The following is a 23,310-nucleotide window of genomic DNA, read 5'->3' on the forward strand; positions in this document are numbered from 1 at the left end:
AGTTCGCTTTTTCTATGTTCCCTTGTAATCAAAAAATAAAAGGAAGAAGGAAAACAATGTGGAAAGTAAAAAGGAAAACCACGTCATTTTGTCCATTATTAAGAAAATTAATATTAAGTTTGTATTAAAATAGTGATTTTGAGTTGAAATATAGTAATTTGATCAGTGATATTAAAGATTGAGAGATTATTTGAATGATGTTACTGACTAATTTGGTTGTGTTTTATTATTACTTAGTGCCGTCAAAAAAATTTGCTAAATTGTTTTTTAATAGAAGCCGAATCAAGTGGTGGACCGGGGCTACATCAAATAATATTTTTTTATCAATCAACTTAATTAATAAAAAAAAAAGAAAAGTAATTTTAATGATAGTTAACTTGAATAGGACTAATGGATTATTTTCAAATGCGGTGGATTGAGTTTTACAATAAAAAATTAAATAATAAAAAATAATATATTTGTTTGATAGATATAAAAAATTCAGAAAACAGATTAATACTATATTTTTACAAGTATTGAATCTAAATAAAAATAAAAAGTATAAATGAAATTTATTTTTTTATATATATAAGATAAGTATTCTATCCAATTAGGCTGAAAATAACAACCATACGACATCTTGAGTACTAAAATATTGTAGCTAAAATGGGCTGCTAAATTACGCGGAAGGATAGATAGAGACAGGGGGGAGAGGTGTCACCTCAATAAGCAACAAAGTCTCCACTCAACAGAAATGCAGGTAAAGGCAGCGGCCGCCCACACCTAATCCCTTTTAAATTGTTTTATTCTTTTAATAACTAAAATAAATTATATAAAATAAAATATAAAATTTTGGCGGTTGCTTTTATATTTTTCTGGTTCTTTTGGCTCCAAACGTGGCGCATCACGAGGCCCCATTCACTCTCTCTCTTTCTAATCCAATCGCCTGTGAATGGGAAAATGGGTCCCATTCCTCAACAGCTTTTACACAAACACGCCGACTCGCCGGCGTAACTGTCTGTCCCTATCGACACGTCACCCCACGCACATATCATCTATGCATCCGTAATAGGCATTAAACTTACATTTTTAAAGAGTTTATATTAATTTAAATTTTGATAAATTTTATAAAATTTAATTAAAATTTTATATAATTTTTTTAAAATTTAATAGTATTTAAAAAATTATTAATTTTAAAAAAATTTAAAAAATAATATATTTTAATATATTTAAAAAATTTTAATAATAAAATTATAAAAAAAATTATTAATATAAAATTTAATTTTAAATTTAAAAATTTCTTAGCATTTTTATAAAATTTGGATGAAATTTTTAAAATTTTATAATAATTTATTAAATTTTTTATAATTTATAATTTATTTTAAATCTATTAAATTTTAAATTAAATATATTTTTTAATATTTTTAATCAATTCGTTTCATTTTTTTTATGTCTTTTTGTACTCAATTTTTTAAAAGAATAAAAAAAAATTGTGATTTTGACATGTACCAGTAGAATCATGTTTTAACCCGCTCATCCTAATCCTAGATTCTATCCGACTAACGACTAAACAATAATATTTTAATATTTTCTAAGCTAACTTTTTAAGCCGCAAAAAATGAAATTGAAAATTTTATAATTTTTAAGCTTTATTGTTTTAATTATTCTATCGAGCAAAGTTTTTATTTTTGGCAAGAAAATATTCGGAGAAAATTTATTGATATTTAATAAAATGGCAAGTTTCTTCTTCTTGATGATATAAAGCCGATGACGAAACCAATCTAGCAAAGGGAATCAGTTACAGAACAACTTTAATAGGGACAAATACTAGTGGAAACTTGAATGATTTTCCAATTAAAATTTTTATTAAGACTGGGTTGGTTCAAGGGTAAATATTTTTACAAGATTTTGTTAACTTAATCACGTAAAAGAAACGAGAAAGGAAACATTGTTTGATTACATCAAATTTTAATTTTAATAAAATAAGAAAACATATTAGGGGGAATGAGAAAACAAAATCTTGTGCACAAGATATCTTCCATCCACTGACCAACAAGACCGGGCCCACCAAAAGCGGCAGCCGCGCTCTTCCCACTTCCACTCCTACCGCCCGCCTCCCAAGTGGGTCCCAGCTTTGTTTCCTTTCCCACTTTTTTCGCGTTTTTGAGCAACCTTTTAGTTTTTTCAAGCAATTTGATTAAATCATTAAATTTAATTTTTTATTTTGTTTTAATTGTCATAATAATAATACTCAACTCCAGCAAAGATCGGACGGCCATATATCACGTGCAACCGGGCTTCAATCACTAGAACCACTCGGTCAACATGGAATAACTTTTCGGTCTCAAACCCAGAAAACCATCCACGATCCTCTCACGCGCTTTGATAACTATTTCTGTTTCACTCGCTGGACGCATCTGTCTACACGTGTATAATTTGCAAAAACCAAAATACTCATCTCATTATTTTATCCTTCTAATTTTTCATATAAATTATAATCGCAAGAAAACAATATTTAGATTTTATAACGTGGTTTTCCCATTTCCAAGAACCACACATTCTTTAGATAATTATTAAAAAAAAAAAAAAAAAACTTCACATACTTCTACATTTATAAATTAAATTATCCTTTTCTTCCCTAAACCAAATTAAGTTCCAGAAATTTAAAAAAAAGAAAGACTTAGAAAATAAACTGATAGAAAAGGCCATTAATACATATTAAAAATGTTTTAGGTATTAATCATCTTCCAGGGACGTACGTTTGTTCCTTCCGGGTATTGGTAATTAGGGTGGACCGGTTTTGACGAACTTGATATTCAATCCAATATGCACAATAGCAGATTGTGTTGAATGCTTATCCACAGTATAAGTTTGTAATAGATTAGACTATACTTAAGAAAATCCATACGGCAGCGATTCCCACCTGGGCCACACACTCGATTTGATTTTCCCTGTCCACCAAACAATTAAAACTCCTGGATTGTCCTTACTGACCTGGATATACCGACGGCCATCCATGAAACGATAATCTTAAAACCCAGGAAACAAATGAAAAGGAGACGATGATATTGGACTTTTCAGTGTCAAATTCATTGATGGAGAAAAAAAATTACCAAAATGATATTACAACTGAAAAAAAAAAGAAAAAAAAAAAACTAATTGAGAACAACAGCATAAAACTCATCGTTTCTGTGTTGCAAAAAAGGGCGTATGCACATGGAAAGTGTTCCTCACATTTTCAGCTATCAATTTTATTTCATTTTTTTGGATTTTGGTTCTAGTTTATAAGCGAAATGAAAAACTAAAACTATGGAATCTAATAACCTGCAGCGATGGTTTTATCGTCTGAAAAAAAATAAATAAATAGTTTTAAGCCATTTCTGGTGGCGGGAAATTAAGGTCCAGATCGAGAACTCGGCGAGGCAAATCGTCATGGTTCAGATCAATGACGGAGGACGAGTCCGAATCACTTTGGACCCCACCGGCGAAGGCAGCGGCGTGCAAGTCACAGGACGCGTGGTGATCAAATCTCAGCTCCTTATACTGATGACTCTTCATCATCCCTGCGCGAACAACCGCATCAAAATACAGAAGGTGGTTAGCCGACGGCATACTGAAAACGGCTCCGACAGCCGGCACGTGAGGGAATGGGAATCTCACGCCGGACGCAAATCCACCACCAAGTCCGCGGCCAAGATTGAGATCCAACGGCGAAGAATCAACCATGACAGCCGACTCACGGCTTGAGGACTCCACCGTACTACTCTGGCTGGGGCTCTGATTATTATTCTTACTGTTGACGATACTAGCATCGATTTTGTTGTTCTTGTTGTTGGCATTCTCGGAAGGAAGTGGATAGTTCGTCTTTGCCTTAGCGCCACGAAACTCTCGGGCGGCGGCGTCGTAGGCTCGAGCGGCTTCCTCAGCGGTATCGAAGGTACCGAGCCAGACGCGGCTTTTCTTGCCAGGGTCTCTGATCTCGGCGGCATATCTGCCCCAAGGCCTCTTTCTCACCCCTCTAAAATGCACCTCCTTAACGTTTCCGTTAGCTTTTGTGGCTGCGGCGGCCGTCTTATCCCTCGGAGCCATTTTTTTTCAAATTTAAGGAAAATCGAAAATCCAGAGCTCAAGAAACTGTGTTGTTGTTTGGCTAGCCGGAGAGGCATAAAAACGAGGTTGGCCCGTAGGGACGCAATGGAGAAGTGAGAAGGCAGGGGTTGGTTTTATAGAAGAAATGGGTGGGAATTGAATATAGAGAGAGAGAGAGAGAGAGGCCCAGTCAACGAGGGATTTGACTGAGATGGGTGGGGAAGGAAGAACCGAGGAGGCGGCTGCTCCTGAAGGGAGGGCGTGGAGGAATTTTTCTTTTAGTAAATATAGTTCCCGAAATACGTGGCATGTGGGTTGTCGAGAGAGCATACCATCGTCATTATTATCATTATCTAACGGCTCAGAACGCACAATTCATTTGGGTGTGGTTCTGCATCCACCTCTTGTTACGCTCTCTCTTTGCGCGTCTTGTCCACTCTTCATCTCTTTTTTCTTTTTTTTTAATTAATTTTCTTTCTCTGGTATTTATGTGCTAAGCCACGTGGGAATTTTATTTTTTTTTTAAATTATAAAACATTTATTTGCCAGGCTTGATTTTTATTTCGCACAATGTTAAATTTTTTCCCAAAAGTGACTTACTACCTATTTATTGATAACAGGTACCTGATTAGCACCCAAAGCGATTGTTCGTTACAAAAGTTTTATTCCCTGATTTAAATAATAACTTGACAAATAAAGTTGGTATAGTAATAAACTTTTTCCACATATTTTTTTAAATTTTAGATTCAATTATATTTTTTTCAGTTTTCCTTTTAGTATAATATATATATATATATGTATATATTGTAATATTGGGAAAAAGATCTAAATAATAGCTTTGAAAAATCTTTTTTTTTTAGGAAACATGATCCAGCTAAATTATTTAAAACTTTTATGTGATGTACAAATTAGTTATTAGCCAGTATATAATCTTCAAAATTTTACCAATTTAGTTCACTGTGAATGTTTCTAAATTATTATTAATCGATAAATCTTTATTGATTCATCTTTAAAAATATTAAAAATCACTCCTTTGCATAGTCAATAAGGCATAATCAAGCCTACTACAATGTAATTTCTCTTTTTTTTTTTATAATTCTTATTAAATCCAATATTTTGGTTAAATAAGTTTTATTTTTGTAAACATTTACCTTTTTTTAGCAGCATATTTTTAAAATAAAAAACGAGCGCGTGACTACGGTGTGTCCGAATGGGAAACTCGTTCCAGCAGGTTGAACTAGTTGTCGGCACAATCTGCTATCTCGCCGCGTGACTTGGATCAATTTTTTTATTTATTATTTATTTATTTATTTTGATCCTGATTTTCTATTGAGCGGGGCTGCTTTGCCACTTCATTTTGCTGTCTCTTCTGTCTTCCTCCCACGCTTTTATCCTCCCTTTTGAATCGCTCGCTCGGACCAAGCGGTGTATCACACCAGCCAATTACTTCTCAACACGCGTCCCGATCAGGGCGTGTTCATGGCACCTCAACGCAATCACAGCGCAGTCTAGTTTCTGACAGCGGTACCAAATTCATCCGACAACTCCTCGTTCAAGGCTCCTCAGGGTTTCGTGGTTTTAACGCGCTCGGAAGTTACTATTTTGTTCACGCTGCCCCTCGTAATGACTCTTTTATCCATAAAAGCTAATTTACTTTTTCCAGTCTCGAGCCTTGGGTCAAAATGGATAGAGATGGCAATTTGTCCCCGATTCCTCAATCCACGTGGAAATCGGCCTTTAATGGGGTGGAGAATCTCTAATTAAACAGAATCTGAACGGAAATGGGGCCAAAACTTTACACCGGATTGGAGTCGGGAGTTAGGAATTACATTCCCCGCTCCTCTTTACATATATATTATTAATAAAATATATATTTTTATATTAAATGCAATTATACTTATAATTATGTATGAATATATAATATATTTTTAAAAATATTTATATTTTTTGTTAACAAATATTTTTAAAATATTTTTTATTAATCTGTTTTTTCATATCAAGAAGGGAATTCCTATTCCTATCTTGATCCGTTTCTCTGCTATTTTTTAATTCCCCATCCCGTCCCAATTAAAAATTAATCAAATTACATGGTGGGTATAAAAGTATTTTTAAGGGGCAGGGCAGGATATAGGGGAGGCCGGCCCGACCGCTTTGTTGCCATCCTTAATAACGGGGTAAATTTTGTTCCAGTGGTTAGGTAAATTTATTTATTACTATTTGAGTATCGGTCGGTTTCAATTATGGGGATAAATTTTGAAATAATTTATAATTAAAAAAAGAAGAAGCTATATTTCAATTTTTTTTTTTAATTATTTCAATTTCTGTAATAAGTATCTTCTTTTTTTTGGAAATTTATAATTTCCATGATAAGTAAATTTTGTTTGAAATTGATACTAATGCCTCAAATCTTTTTTCCTTCTTTTTATTTATTTTTTAATAATTCATTTATAAATTATCTAAAACAATAATATTAGAGTGATGAAATTCTTTTTTAAATTTTTCGATGTAAACATTTATGACTAATTAATTTGATTATAAAAAGATTTTTTAAGCAATAAATATAATGTTATTGTTTGTATAAATTATTATTAGTAAGATCTCGTGCCTCCTTGCCATTCTCTTAGTAAAGTCAGGTGTGATAATTCCATTTATGCTGTTTTTTTATTATTTATTTATTTATTTATTTTGTGAAAACTATTGTAACTTATCTTACTATGGTTTATAATAGCAGGAGAGTTACAAGAATACTAAATTAGAGGTCAATAAATGGTAACCCTGTTGAGTTTTTTTTTTTTTTGGGAACCCTTTTTTACCAAATAAACAAATAATAATTAATTAAATGCTTAATATTTCCAAACAATTATTTCTTCTTTTTGGGGCATTTGAAGTTTCAAGTAGGTAATTATCCAACAGGTGTACAAAAATAATGTTTGATATAAATTGTAATGTGAATTTAAAAGCTAACTTATACATTCCTTTTGGACTCCTTGAGGATATTTTAAAGGGATGTATATGGATTAAAATGAAATTAAACAATGATTTTTACTCCTTATCACACTGCAACCAATTCTTAAAATAGTAATTTAAAATTTATTAAATTTAACTTTTTCTTTTATTTTATATTTTATTTTTAATCCTTAAACTAAAAATCTGACATAAAAAAGTGAATCCACAAAAATAGTCAATTAATATGCTACATGGCATATAAATCCTCCTGTAATCGGTCATCCGCATGGACAAACAACATTTTTCTTAAAAATGTGCTGCAAAAATTGGGATGAACAAGCCTCCCCTACAACCCACACCTTGTACTGGAAAATGCTGCCTAATTAATAGATTTCACAGTTGCTCATAGGCTGTATTTCAAGGCGAATATAAATATTTAAAAGAGTAATATTAGTCATATTAATCAAGGGAAAATGAGTGTCTAAGAAGCAAATTACTGGATTTATACATCAATAGATTGAATAGGATATGATGTCAAGATTTAATGCTTACCCAAATGAGAATGCTTCCAATTGCACCCCAACAGCTAATCTGTCGTTGTCATGTGTCTGTTATTAAGTTTTGATAATTTAGGCAGCGTGGCCTCTTTCGATGAAAGCTTTGGTAGGATTTTTTTTTTCTTTTCTTTTTTAAGAAAAATACAAAATACAAAATAAATCAACTAATTTATTTAATGCTCCCAGAATATTCTTAATAAGACATATTGATTTGCGTATAACAACAAATTGATAACATAATTAAATGAGGATATGGAGACACCCAAAACGATCTATACATGTAAATAAATCCAAAAATAAAAGATAAGAATTTTTTTTATCGAATTGATTTGTTACATGCATTATTATATATTAGGATCTTACAATTTGTTGAATTATTATTGATGATAATTATTAATTTACATGATAAATTTAATTGAAATATTTAATTTAATTATTTTTATACTAAAATTTTAAAATTGAACATTTTAATGATTACTATAAAAATAACCATTTAATATGAAAATCTCATTTGTCACCCTGACAAATAATATTTTTTGATATATTATATTATAATGCATACAGTAGGTCAACTTGATATTTTAATATTAGATATTTCTTTATAAGTTATTATATCTTTTTAAAAATTAAGATTTAAAAATGCTTTACATGATCTATTTTTTTCAAAAAAATTTAATATATCATTAAATTTAATATATTTAAGTCCCATATTGGAAATAAACTAAAATCTAATAAAAGAAGATATGATGATCTTTATGCTAAAACTATCAGACCCTTATATAAGATTAACTCTCTCTATATATATATATATATTAATAAATTAGAGCATATTCGATACAAATGCGAATTATAAAAATAAATATGTTATATAAGTAATATTGATGTGTTTTAAATAAATTTTATTCATGATATTATCTAGAACGTATGCAAAGTTGATGTGGCTTAATATTATTATGATAAGCTTTTAAAAGCTTTGTTAGACATTATAAAATTTATCAAACAATAAGATTTTTTTTAAAAAATAAATTTTTCGAAAAATAAAATAAAATATATAATTAATTAATACTCATAAATATTTTTTGTGTATATTACAATTAAGGAACAATTTTAAAATTCCATACATTTAAAGTATTTCCAATGGAGAATGTGGATTTTTCTTTATATGGTATAAAAATTAATATTATTTAAATATATATGGTATAAATGTATAATTAATTTTAAAATTATTTTTTAATAGTAATATGCATAAAAATATATATATTTTAAGAAATTTTATCATATTTGATGGACCTGTAAAAGTAGAAGGTCACCTTAATTATTTTGTTTTCTATTTATTTATTATTATTATTTTATATTAGTTTGATAAAGTGTTTACAAATTCATCAAAGAAGTTTTATTTTTAAAAAAATTCTATGTTTCTTTTTTATATGATACAAAAATTGAACAAATTTATTAAAATATTCTTATTAAATTTAAATTTAAATAATATTAATTTTTATACAACATAAATTTAAAGTTTACGTTACATATGCTCTTTTATGAGAAGAAAATGAAATGAAAATGAAACTCAACGGCTCAACGTACAATAAATTAAATGCTATCCCGTTCCAAATTATACACACTAACCAATATCATCTTTTCAAATTTATTAGGTAATGTTTTGATAATATGAAGTCCATCGGCCCCATGGAGTTCCTATATAAGCCACAAAAACTTTTTTTGTGGACATGAATAAATTAAAGGAAATATCATGTTCAAATCCGATGATTTGCAAACAAAATCCAATATTAGTTTGAACCACAAGGCACTTACGAAAATATGTCCAATTTTCTCTCAAACTTATATCACTTCCTTATTTACCAACCACGTTAAAAATCTATTTCAGATTTCTATCTTAGGAAAAACTATAACATTTGGATGGTATGCCACCCGCTCGTACTTAACATAATTCTTCTCCTATTTGTTGACATCATCCTGAGGAATCAGCAGTCATCTTACCTACGAGCATACATTTGAGCGTAGACTCCATCGTATAAAAGCATGGGCAGGGCCATTATTATTTTATTTATTTATTTATATTTATGTTTTCTAGAACAACCACCGTATCTCACACTTAAATCTTGGCCTAAAAATAAAAATCAATAAAAAATAAAATAAATAAACAACAATATATTTTCTGCCGGGGGTTGAGCTGAAATGGTCCCCACCAAATATCCCCCTCAGGATTGACTTGCTTGACTGGACAGAGGACATCTGTAAAACCTATTTTCATTTTTTATTATTTTCAGAAGAAAAGAGAATAATAATTTGAAAAGGGTCGATGAGTTTGAATGAGAGTACGTGGCAAGCAACGGATGGTGGTACTGTAGATTAGCATGTTATAGAGAGGAGAACAACAAGAAACACGTTGACTGCCACGTATTCCTTTTAACGTGTTTACAGGCTGCACCTACTTTGTGGCTACAAAGGGAAGAGAGGGATTGTAGCAACCACGGCAGCGAACAGCAACAGCAACAGCAGCGTCAACTAATTCGGCACTTTGAAGAACAGAAGCCAACAGAAAAAGAAGGGGTTCCACCACGCGTCAATTTCTTGGTCGACCACCATTTAACGTTAGTAGGTGTGAAAAGCCAAGTGGCGGTGCTTTTCTCGTCATGCGTGGGGTCCATCTGTACGCGTTCGGATTTTTTATTTTTTATTTTATTTTTTGTGGGGTCAAGTATGCATTAGGATTTAATTTGCCAAAGTTTTGAGTAAGGGAATATTTCATGTAAATTCTTTTAAGTTTGTATTAATTTTTATAAATTTTTTATTTTTTTTTTCATATTTCAAATAGTTTTTATTTCTTCTTAATTATTTAATTTATATTTTTTAAAATAATTTTATATAGCCGGATGTCAATTATAATTTTTTAAAATTTAAAAAATTAAATTGAAATTAATGTATCTTTAAAACATTTAAATAAAATATTCCTTTGCAGTAAATTATTAATTTTTTTTAAAATAAATTATTTAAATATAAATTATTCATTTTTCTTACTTTCTATTATTCGAATTCATACTACCACTTAATCTAATTCATATCGTCCAATAAATTACTAATTAAACACGCCGTATTTGCGTGTTGACCGTCAAAATTAATACTCTCTTTGTTTTGATTAAGGTTGATTGGACTTGCTTCCTTTGATTTTCGCTCCTGGTCAAGGGAATACTGTGTGAGAATTGGACTTACTGATCTGCTCCTCCTGGCTAACAAAAGGCCCAAAATTAAAAAGATCTTTAGTTATTCTGGAGCCCAATAGTATACTTTTGTTTGAACAATTTTTGGTGTGGTCCCACCACTTTTTTTATTGAAGGCCCATAAGAAGCATTTTTGTTGCCCTTGATAATGCAACTAGACACCTGCCAAAAGCTGTTTCCCATAAACATACATTCTCATTTCTCCACAGCCAATACCATGTTTCCTTATGCAAACTCTAAAAAAAGGCTGTTTTTAAGAGACATCACATATGACAATTACCGTTACCGTTAACTTCCAAATAATGATTTTGATCACTGTTTATGATATATTAGAATTTTTTATAATTATGTAAACTTTCAAATAATGATTTTGATCACTGTTTATGGTATATTAAATTTTTTTATAATTATCACCTTCAAATTAAATATTAATTCAAAGGGAAATAAAAATAAAAATAGATAGACAATTCTATTGAAAAACAATAATTGGTTCTAATGCCTTCAATGATTAAAAGGGAACTTAACATGTAAAATCAAGATCTTGTCATCTTGATTATGAATCAAAGGGATTAAATGATAATGGAATAGTAAATGACAAAAGAATAAAACAATGAAACTATCCTGATTGATGCCAAAAAAAAATAAAAAAATTAAAAATAAAATAACTTGATCCCAATAGTTATCATACACTTATCCAAAATTTCCATCTCATATAGACCAATTTAATTGTGAATAAATATATAGATAAATATGTTTCTTAGTTATCTGCCTAAATAAAATATTTACTAAAATAGATGTATATATATATATTTTATCAAAATATATATTTATTAAGATAAATATGAAAAATATTATCCACAAACCGATGCTAAAAATTTTCTATCCCACAGTTTATCATATATCCCCCCCCCCCCCCCCCCCCCCCAAAAAAAAAAAAAAAAAAAAAAAGTTGCAACTTCCAAGTTGATCTCTAGAATGAAATGGAAAATGGTCGACAAGTACTTTTGACTTTGTGAGAATCATCGTTTTCGTTTAGCTGTTTGCAACATTCTTTCAGTTACTGTATTTGAAGTGGTATGCGTGTAAATCACGAGGCAAAAGTAACTTTTAAATTTTTAAAAAGTCTTGTAAAAAAAGTGATTTCGGTATCATGTTTTCATACATTATACTCAACTTTAGAACGTGCCGAATAACTTTATTATGAAAAGAAAGGCTTCTAGAGCGGTGGATAACTGGAAAAAAAGAATATATGAGTTATTATTGTTACAATAATATTTTTATTATTTGTTTTTGTTTTTTTGTTTCTACAGGCTTTTGTTTTTTTTTTTTTTTTTTTTTTTTGTGTGCTGGCTACAATAATTAGCTATATGTGTCAGCTATATATGTCAGCGTACATATCACTGCACTGCATCATGGTAATTTTTTTTTTATTTTTATTTTTATAATTTTTTTAAAGAAAGGGTCAAAGTGACTATTACTCACAATGGATCCGACTTTCAAAATCATGACTGATGGTACGGTTGTTACAAAATGCAAGGGATTTGATGAAGGCGAGTCCATATTTATTGAATATGTTAACTCCGTCGACATTCGGAAAATGTTTTCGGAAAATGAATTTTCCGAAAACTTGCTAATTTTACATGAACGGAAAATGAATCTTTTCCAGTAAAATTTTATGTATCGATTAATTTAAAAGAAATTAACACAAATTTTAAAACCAAAAGATTTATGGCCTTTCAGAATGCAAAGAACTCCAAAATTTATGAGCCTTGTATGCCAAAGCCATGCCTTGCACATTTTGTACGGGTGAATGTCACGTGCATTCGTGTAGAACGCATATTCTCATCACGTGCCCATGGGTGATTCAAAGTTCAAAAGTCTCCTTTAGCGGCGCAGATTTAACTTATTCAGAATGCTAACGTTGGCATTACTCTCCCGTTCCTGGTCGTAAAAAACTGAAAAACAGCGTTATTCAATAACGCGTTGACACATGGAGCACAAAGAAGTCTGTTGCCAGCCGCCTTCTAGTCTTCGTTCACATTTTGTCGGAACATTGAATTCCAACTGCTAAATGCCAGTCACTCACCGTATTACAGATTACAGAATTTCATTAATTAAAAAAAAAAAAAAAGAATGAAAAAGAAAAAGAAAATTATCTTTCGCTCCCTCTCGTTGTGGACTTTTGAAAACTCGAAGGCTTAGACCGAAGACCATTTCAATGGGTCTTCTTCGTCCTTTTCTTTCTGTTTTTTTAAATTTTGCACGACATGTGTACTTCATAGAGAATCCGCGAAAAACCCAGAAATCCTCTTAACTGCTGCGGAATTCATCAGAGTCCATGGCTTTCTCTGCATTCAATCCGCAGTCCGCGGCAGATAAGGCGGTTTCGATTATTGGGTTTGGGTACGATCTCTGCAACGATATTCGTTTGCCGTCGTGTAAGCCGGGTCCTTCTGGTTCAAGATTGATTGAATTTGATCAGACCCAGACGAGGGACCTCGTGGTCCCTGGAGGGGTTGTTGTTCCCGATGTTTCCACGTCCATCAAGTGCGACAAAGGCGAGCGCACGAGGTTCCGCTCCGATGTCTTTTCCTTTAACCAGGTTTCTTTTTGTACCTTTATTTTATTATTTATTTTCTTTTTATGTGAGAGAGAATAAAGTAGTAGTCGATTTTGTATTGGTATTACCGGCTGAATTTAGTTAGTAGTTTTGAAATTTGATATATTTGCAATTAGTGATATTTATTCGTTTGGGGATTGTTTATTGATAAAGAATTGTCAAAGGTGTTGCTTTTTTTTTTCTTTGGCATTGCTTGTGTTTAGAGTGTTTTAATAAATGGAAGTGCATACTTTGTTTGTTTATGTGGTGTTTGTTGAGAGATTTCAGTTGAGTTGGTTTTCGTAGAAAATGAACATTTTTATTTGTTTTTTGAATCTGTCATGCCTAAACATTTTCAAACATGGTCTTAGGCGTTGTTCCGGTGTTTGACCTTTGCCAAAACCAATACATGCTCATTTGGTTTCATCGATATGTCTAGTAGAATGGAAATGCTTTTTTATTTTTTTATTTTTTGTCGATATAATCTTGCTACTATAGATTTGAGGACAAAGTGTTCATCTGTTTCTATGTCAATGCAACATTTCTCTTTAATGCAGTGGAAATGCTGAAAATGATGGTTAAGAAAAAAAGGGCCCTGAATAGTGTGGCAAGCCCCTGTATGGTAATGTATTTTGTATGCTACTTAAATCTTCTATATATTTGTTGTATTCCAGATGTCAGAGCAATTCAACAAGGAACTATCCTTATCTGGTAAAATTCCATGTGGCCTGTTCAATGCTATGTTTGATTTCAAAGGCTGCTGGCAGAAGGATGCAACTCCTGTAAAAAGTCTTTCTTTTGATGGTTGGTTCATAACTCTGTATAACATTGAGTTGGGAAGATCTCATATCACACTGTCCAAGCATGTGAAACAAGAGGTTCCTTCTTCATGGGACCCTTTTGCCCTTGCTGAGTAAGAATTTTTTAAACTCAAAAGCTCAATGTCTGAATGTCTTTCATCATGGCTTCAGCAGGAGTTTGTTCCCCGTCAAACTGCCATGATAAACTGAAGGGGAAACCCAAAAAAAAAAAGAAAAAAAAAAAAGAAGAAGAAAAAAAAGGGTGTTTTTATAACTTTTAATAAAAACTACCACGAAAAACTGAAGGGGGGGGGGGGGGGGGGGGGGGGGGAAGAAAAAAAGAAAATTTGTTTCTATAATTTTTTATGAAAACTGCCATGATAAACTGAGGGAAAAAATTAAAAGGTGTTCCTATACCTTTTTATGAAAACTCTAGGGGCTGCATTTTTAAACTTTTTCATTAAAGCGTTGTAAATGAGAAGTGAAACTGGTACTTAAATTGATTCTTTTCCTTCCTAATGGGATTTTTACATTTCTCATGCTTATCTGTTTTCTCTTCCTTTATTATTATTATTATTATTATTATTATTATAATATTATTATTATTTATTTAAGGTTCGAAAATATAGAATGTGAAATAACTACTTCATAAAGTTAAAAGTTTGGAGTTTGGAATGGAGCATGCACTGCCTTGGGATCGTGGTGTAAATTTTAAGTTGATATAATTTTGTCTTAATAAAAATGTCTTAACTCTGTTAGAAAATCTTCTCCACTTGTGATGTAAGAAAATCACTGTGATGTGTAACTGATTTTGGCATGATAAGGCTTTAGCACTAGTTGTTACTGTTTTATTTTTAATGTTTATTTACTTTTTTCCAGGTTCATTGAAAAATACGGTACTCATATTGTTGTTGGGGTACAGATGGGAGGAAAAGATGTGGTTCACATAAAGCAGCTACAAAATTCAAATCTTCATCCCATTGAGGTGCAGAAACAGTTAAAGCAATTAGCTGATGAGAGGTTTTCTGAAGATGTAAATGGTAATTCTGCATCAAATCCTGCCGAATTATCAGGAAAAAGGAAGGTAGAGAATCTAAACTCAGCTTCATCATTATCTAGAGCTGACATTGCTTTTATTCTTATCCTGAACATGGCAATAAAAATGCATGAAAATGATGATTTATGAGATGGGATATGATTAGTAAATGACTGGATGTGTGAAACTTAATTGATTCATAAGTGAAGACTACAGAAATAAAAATATTCTTCTCTCTCAACAAGCTTTTAATCATGGTTGACGGTTTTTACTTTTATCTTAAATTTATGTCCAAATCCATGACCGCGGAATTATCAACTTATGATGAAAAAGGATAAGGTTCCAAAAATCAATACCCATACAATTTACTCTTTGAGAATATTCTATATCTTGCCGATACCAACTTAAAGCATGCCATAGGTTCTATGTTTGATCTTAATCTGTTTTCTAATGTTCTATATGCTACTATTTATTTTGCCTTGATTTGTACTGATAGCAGTGGACTTTATTAAAACAAGAAACTGATTTACTTAAAAGTGGTCGTGTTTTGCTTCTATTGCACAGAATTAACACCTTGATCTGCCACACCTCTACCATTCCCTGTAAAAACAATAATGAAGAGTCAAAAATTCATATGGAGAAAAGAGAGGCAAATTTGTGGAATCTCCAACCTAAATTACCACGTTTAGCTATTTCAATTTGCAATAAGTTCTTTCTTAACTTATTTGACAGGGTATTCGTGGCCATGACAAAGATAACCAAGAAACATGGGAACCTAACATTTTTCTATAAATATGTTTGTTATTTTTGTTTATATCTTTGGTGACAATGCTGGTAGACTTTGATTTTGAGATTACTACTTTACATTGGTAATGCTTCAAGATATGACTTCGTTCTGTTATTGTTAGTGTGGAACTTTCATGCAACAATATTCATCTCGAATTGTGGAAAATTCTGTTTGTATAAATCTATATTATCTGAAATTTTCCTTTCTTACCTTTTTACTTAACTTGGAATTCTCCAACTGCACATATTGGGGAACCTTGTTAATCAGACTTTGAAAATCTGCAAAACTTTGCATTGTCGAATTTTCATGGAAGGTGGATCTTCCTGGAATCACATCTTTTTAAATTATATGAGAAAATGAAATATTGTACCATGCAAATATTCTTTGTAAAATTAGGGCAGATTCTGCCCTTTTTAAGATTACTGTTTATCAAAAAAATGAAAATATTTGTATAATAATTATTGTTGGTCATATCTTACAAACTTTTGGGATGAACTAATATACAAGAGCGGGAGTTAGATATTTCGGTTATTGATACGTTGACCAAGTTGAACTTCATTTCAATATAGAACTGTGTACTATTTATGAAAGAGGAAGTTCAGAAAATGATGAAACAGGTTGCTTTTATTCTGACGGATATATTTCATCATTTCAGGATGAGCACTTTCTAGGCTTGGATCTCCGCAAAGCATTTGCTACCTCAACTAGACCTCCCATCATTACTCACTCAAAGAATGATGTAAGTTTGTATCCGTTATTACAGTTGCTTCTCAAACTGAAACATTTTCAATGAATGGATTGAGACTTTTGTTTCTGCTGAATTTTTATGTAGGATATAGTGAGTATTAGTGTCCGCAGAGGAGGCATTGATATTGGTCAAAGTCATAACCAGTGGCTTTCAACTGTATCACAGTCGCCTAATGTCATATCCATGTCCTTTGTGCCTATAACATCACTCTTAGGTGGCGTCCAGGGCAATGGATTTTTAAGCCATGCAGTGAATCTCTACCTTAGATGTGAGTATGCAATTTCTTATTATAAGATCACAAAGGCCATCTGCAGGTGTTAATAAGCAAGACTTTGTGTTTCTGTCTTTTATGTGAGCAATCAAAGTGTTCCAAGCCTTCATTTGATGAAGACATGTGTTTCCCAGTTTATGATTTTCACTTGGTACAAGTCTGGCGACTCTTGCTGGATAGAATTAAGAATTGTTTCCATTTTTCAAAAAATATTTGTTAAGTTACCACCAGTCTCATAAGCTTAAGGTGATAAAATTTGGCCAGCTATGCATATTAATAGCAGTAGTAGTTCCAACACTCCTCTTTGCATGTAGGCCTACCCATTAACAAATGATTGTAATTGGGGTGTAGAACAATTAATAGAAATAGTTGGAAAGATTTGAATACAAGAATGGACAAATAACCAAAACTCTCTGATACCATGTTAAGTTACCAACAATTCTATAAGCTTAAACTGATAGGAAGGATGTCCAACTATGATATATATCAATTTTAACAATAGTAGTTGTTTCAGCAATTTTATTAGAGTTATTTTTGTTTGTCTAAAGACGTTTCGTAGGTGGTAGGCTTAGTTAATTCTCTCCAGCACACAAAAAATCCAGTTGGTGTTGAAGGAGTTGTATATTTCCTTTAACTTCTGCAGTTGATTTCATCTAGAAAATCACAATTTGGTTCTAGTTTACAAATTCCATGTGGGACATTGATGTGATAAAAATATTCAGATAAACCACCAATTGAAGAACTCCATCAGTTCTTGGAATTCCAGTTGCCACGACAATGGGCTCCAGTGTATGGTGATCTTCCACTCACTCTAAGGCGCAGAAAACAACCTTCCCCTTCATTACAGTTCACTTTTTTGGGTCCCAAGCTTTATGTGAACACAATGAAGGTAAAATTTTGTTCATGCAGCGCATAAGCATTATTAGATTAAGATTTTCTTTTAAGAATGTGAGAGATTCCTTTTGATTTTGAAAGAATACACATTATTTATTTTTTACGTATGATAGTCATTTTAGGAAACTGAATGATTTACTAAATTTGTGTATCTGAGTCCATAAATTCTACAACTTACTTTAAGCATGCATAATTCCAAAAGCACATTAAAGTTGTCCATTTGTGCAACTGTGGTCATTATTTTTAATGCATGTTGGACATTAGTTGTGGAGCCTAATAGAAATTAAATTTTCGGTCAACTAAGTGTATATGAATAATATTCTGTGACCACTTCGGTATTCTTATCCTCGTGTAGGATTGGGGCAAATACAGCTCATTTTGATATTGCTGTATTACTTTCTTCCCATCCTTCAGTATCATATTGATTCCATTATGTACTGGAGGCTGCCTCTCTGTGCTAGTAATTATTACAATATTTCTTTTTACTTTAAAATTATTGTGTCACCTATCCATAAATTTCTGATTACATTCCGGTTTCTAATTCTAAACTTTTAGGTTGACTCAGGAAATCGGCCAGTAACAGGAATTCGTTTATACCTGGAAGGTAAGAAGAATGACCATCTGGCAATCCATCTCCAACATCTTTCAACTCTTCCCAATAACCTACAACTCTTGGATGATCATAGTCATGAATCCATCAACGAGCCTGTAGAACGGGCATACTTGGAACCTGTCAAGTGGAGCATATTTTCACACGTGTACACTGCTCCAGTACAGTACAATGGTGCCTGTATTGATGAATCTGCTTCTATTGTGACAAAGGCCTGGTTTGAAGTTAAAACTATTGGAATGAAAAAGGTTTTGTTCCTTAGGCTTGGATTTTCCATGGTGGCATCTGCAAGGATCCGTAGATCAGAATGGGAAGGACCTTCAAACTCATCACGAAAGTCAGGGTTCCTCTCGGTGCTGATTAGTACAAGGTTTAGTTCTGGATTAAATCCACCGCAGAAGCCAGCAAAAGTGGATTTAAATTCAGCTATCTATCCTGAGGGACCGCCTATGCCGACAAAGGCACCAAAACTGGCGAACTTTGTAGATACCAAGGAAATGGTACGAGGTCCGGAGGATCCACCTGGATATTGGATGGTCACCGGAGCGAAGCTGTGTGTTGAGGGTGGCAGGATTTCAATCAAAGTGAAGTACTCATTATTGACCATAATGTCAGAGGACTCTATGATGTTGATGTAAAACTCATATAGAGGACCAGTGTTCTCTGGTAAATGTTGAATTGTACATTGTTTACTCAAAACTTTATTTGAAAGGAATCATTTGGCCAAAAGCCATCCTGATATATACGCCATTGTTTATATTTGGGAAAGAACACTTTACATTTACAAATGACCTTTTTAGCGACGACTTCTTGACTTTTTTCATGCTTTTAGCATTATTTTTAAGTCAAAGCTTGAGAATAACAGGTTTTTAATGCACCTTGCCCTAATTAGCCTGATGATTCGCGTTAACTTGCAAAAAAAAAGAAAAAAAAAAAAAAAGGAAGAAAGCCAGAAAACAGAAGAAAACAATTTGCAACTATACTTTTATGATATATGATTGTTATTCTTATATATGAATAAAATATAAAATAAAATATTTATAAGAAATGTTGGAATTATATGGTATTTTAATACCACACTAAATGGTGAATGAAATTTATAATGGTATTGGCTTTTATGATGTCAGATAAATTGGATTAATGGTAGATTATTTTGATAAAGGAATGTTTCAAAATTAATTAGAAGTTATGAAATTAATTGAGATATTATAAAATTAACTGGTGGAAGTAAAGAGCCAATTGTAGTCACCCCTGCGTGGATGCTTATAAAACAACGTCTATTCTTAGTTTCGAGTGTGGAATTTTGCTAGAAGCTCTCGTGCTTTTCTTCAATGTATATGTCAAATAACCTTTAATGGTTATATGTACCAATGTGATACAGGAAAGACAATTTCAAGTTCGTATAAGATTTTGAAGCTTCTATTAATCCATTGTAAATTGGGAGGCAGGTGCATCTGGATTCACTGGCATCGGTGAGTGGTGAATCTGTGTTAAGGACACTAGGTGAAAACACAGGCCTCATGTCAAAATTTAATTCTACATCCAATTTCAATTTTACTGGTTTTATATTAATATTTTGTACATTTGTTTATTTATTATTATTATTTTGTTTGTCAAGATTATACAAGCTATTGTAAATATAGCATGTTTTTTCATAGGTTGTTTTATTATTTCTTTAAGCTTTGTATATTTTATATTTATAAGCTTATTTTAGTAAGCTTAATATTTGTAATATTTTTATGTAAGCCCTATATCCTTGCTATTTATTATCTATATTTTGTTTTTGTATAATTTTTTAACAAAAAGTATTTTCTTAAATTTGAATAATAGTTTAATACAATAGAGTAAAAAGCTATAAAAGGAATAATACAAATTTATTACAGTACTATTTAGGAAAATTTTTAAAAATTATAATGATATGAATAATACCATAGTTACTATTTAGTCTACCAAGTTATTTAAAAATATATGCATATCGTTATTTAATTGATTTATATTTAATTACATTTATCTTTTTAAAAATTGATTTATTTATATTTAAGTTGTATTAATATGTTAACCAATCGAATAATAAGATATGTATATTTGGTAAATAACTTGATAATTAGACAAATATGTAATTATTTTAATTTATGCTAATATTTTCACTAAATTTTCACATAATTATTCTGACAAGTTATTTTAAAAATAAATAACAATTTTTAGACTTTTTATTTTGTATAATACTATTGTCAAAAATATATTTAGTTAAGCAACATCTAAGTAAAAAATCAATATATTAAGTACATAGGAAAAATGATAAGTTAAATCAAAATTTTAATTGCAATAACATAAAATTAGATATTTTGATAAAGAGTATTTCTTTTTACACTTTTATTTTATCACTATACAGTTTCATACATTGTAAAATGTCAAAAATATCCAATTATTATTATTATTATTATTTTTAATACTGCAACTACTAACCTTAACTATGTTTCCAACTTAAAGCAACATAGTTTGATTTGTCATTTAAAATCATTTTTCTCATCAAAAAACATGTTTGAAGCTGGTGGGTATGAGAGGATTCCAGCAGCAGAGTTTGATTTTCATCACTTTTTTCACCATTTTCAATATATATATTTTTAATTAAACCCACCTTGCCATTTTCTCACACCAAAAAACATAGAAAAAACTGGTGGATGTGAAAGGAATCCAACAACATAGTTTGATCAAACTCACCTAATCATTTTTCAGTAGTTTTTGGCTAACCGAGTACTATGGCCAAGAAGATCGACAAACACAAAGGTAATGATTTCGTCATTGGAAGTCTGAAACAGGTGGCAAATGGGGTTAACACTGCTATGGCTGGTTGGATTGAAAAAAAAAAAAAAAAAAAAAAAAGAGAGTGAAATTAAAGTTTGGACATTTTTGATATTTTAAAATAATGGAACAGAATAAAGTATTTTTGAAAGTACAAGTAGAATTTCAATTTGATAAATGAGAAAGGCACTACAAAAAAATTAGGTATGAGCCACAACAAAGCGTTCTTGCTGTACTATTTGGCCACAACCTTATACATTTGTTGTCGTTAAGAATGCTTTTAGCTATTACAAGTTGTTGTTGCCAAATGTCAAGCAATGGGCCACACTGTATATATTGGCCACAGTATTTTGTTGCAACTAAATGCTTTAGCCACAGCTTTTTCATTGTAGCTAAAAGTAATTTAATCACAATATTTTGCTCTTGCTAAAGGTGATATAGACCTGTATAATTTGTTGTGGCAAATCGTGATTTTGCTTTAAAATAATTCTTAATGCATATATATATTAATTTTAATTTCTAATATTTTTCAAATATTAATAATCTGTCAAAAAAATATACGCTTAGAATAAATTTAAAATCCCATGTAATGTTGGTGTTGCATATATACCCCACAGTGCATAGCCTTGACTCTGAAATTAGAAAGTAGAATGAATTTTAGATGCATCCGCAAGACTAACATGACAGTATGTTGAGAATTTGAGATACAAGCTCCATATAAAGGAATAAAAAATAAACAAAGCTTAAAGAAAAAAATAAAAAATAAGGCTAATCGTACTCGCACAATTTTAAAGATAAGTTATAAGGCATATATAATTTATAAAGATAAGCATATATAATAGTACACATTCACAACACTAAAATTAGAAAGCAGAATGGATATTAGATGTATCAAATCTCATTGCTAGGCTAGGCAAACATGATGGTATATTGAGAAATTGAGATACAGAGCTTCATATAAAGGAATAAAAAATAAACTGAAAACTAAAAAAAACATAAGGCTAATCAGTAAGTTCACACAATTTATAAACACAATTGTTGTTGATATTTTCTAAATTTGTTATTTGGATTTCTTCCTAATAGATGATTAGTTGGACTTTTAGAGTTGCATATATTCCATATATTCCAAACTTTCGTACATAGCTCTCTAACTATAGGACATAATTCCATAACTTAGTGCTGCTATAAAAGACGTCCGAAACTCACATGATATGTATAACAAATAATATTAGAGTTATCATCTTTTATGCTAAGCAAGCAGAAAATAATACAAGAATTATGGCTGGAAATATGAAAATTTTGATTTCCATGTAGCACATATAGTGGTTTTATAAGAACCTAACCATACTTCTTGTTGATTGCAAGCTAATTTTTCTTCAGCTACTCTATGAACAATCATCAAACCTATTTCTATGATTAATCATCAAATCTAATTCAATAATTATCAAATCTAAATCAACAACCATCAAATATGGAAAAGACAAAGAAGTAAATGAGGGCTTCAACTAGGGCTTTGAGCAAGAAGGACATGAGGGTTTCAATTTGCAAATTCTTCAATTTATAGCCAAATGAGAGAGAAAAGCCTCATATGAGCTTCAAAGCTTCATATGCGATCGAGAAATTTAGCAAGAGCTTTAGAGCGAGAAGAGCTAGAGAGCTTCAAAGCTTCAATTCAGAGCAAACTCTCTATCCGTTGCCAAGCTTTCCTAGAAATTTGGCCACGCCTCGCAGGTAAATTAAAATGGTCTTTTATCATATTGCCCTTACAGTTGGTGACGAAAGATTTTCAAAAGGATTGAAAGAGCCATTGCCAATACCTTTGTTCCTTGCAGTGAGGGGTAACTTGTAGCGACGAGATTGCTAAGACAATCCAACTATGTTGACACCCCAAAAACAAACCACAATATAAATTTTATTAATGAATAAAAAGAAACAGATTAGAAGAGGAAAAAT

At 31.2% G+C, this 23,310-nt stretch overlaps 2 protein-coding genes across 3 annotated transcripts; one reads left to right on the forward strand and one right to left on the reverse strand.

Moving 5' to 3' along the window:
• Positions 1-3,203: 3,203 nt before the first annotated feature.
• On the reverse strand, positions 3,204-4,277 carry LOC107425282 (ethylene-responsive transcription factor 4). Its single transcript, XM_016035262.4, has one exon. The coding sequence runs from the start codon at positions 4,066-4,068 to the stop codon at positions 3,349-3,351; it is 720 nt and encodes a 239-aa protein (XP_015890748.3). The 5' UTR covers positions 4,069-4,277; the 3' UTR covers positions 3,204-3,348.
• An 8,613-nt stretch (positions 4,278-12,890) lies between these two features.
• LOC107425227 (MACPF domain-containing protein NSL1) lies at positions 12,891-19,296 on the forward strand. 2 transcript variants are annotated; one of them, XM_016035185.4, is made up of 7 exons: positions 12,891-13,412; positions 14,084-14,322; positions 15,089-15,293; positions 16,688-16,771; positions 16,865-17,048; positions 17,774-17,940; positions 18,501-19,296. In XM_016035185.4, exons 1-7 carry the CDS (start codon positions 13,149-13,151, stop codon positions 19,191-19,193), a joined length of 1,836 nt encoding a protein of 611 aa, XP_015890671.3. In that variant the 5' UTR covers positions 12,891-13,148; the 3' UTR covers positions 19,194-19,296. The 2 variants fall into 2 exon arrangements, with proteins under 2 accessions (XP_015890671.3, XP_048318418.2); XM_048462461.2 differs by having other exon boundaries at positions 13,273-13,412; positions 13,967-14,322.
• The last annotated feature ends 4,014 nt before the right edge of the window (positions 19,297-23,310 follow it).

This window comes from Ziziphus jujuba, chromosome 1, assembly GCF_031755915.1.
Source record: "Ziziphus jujuba cultivar Dongzao chromosome 1, ASM3175591v1".
Taxonomy (NCBI): domain Eukaryota; kingdom Viridiplantae; phylum Streptophyta; class Magnoliopsida; order Rosales; family Rhamnaceae; genus Ziziphus; species Ziziphus jujuba.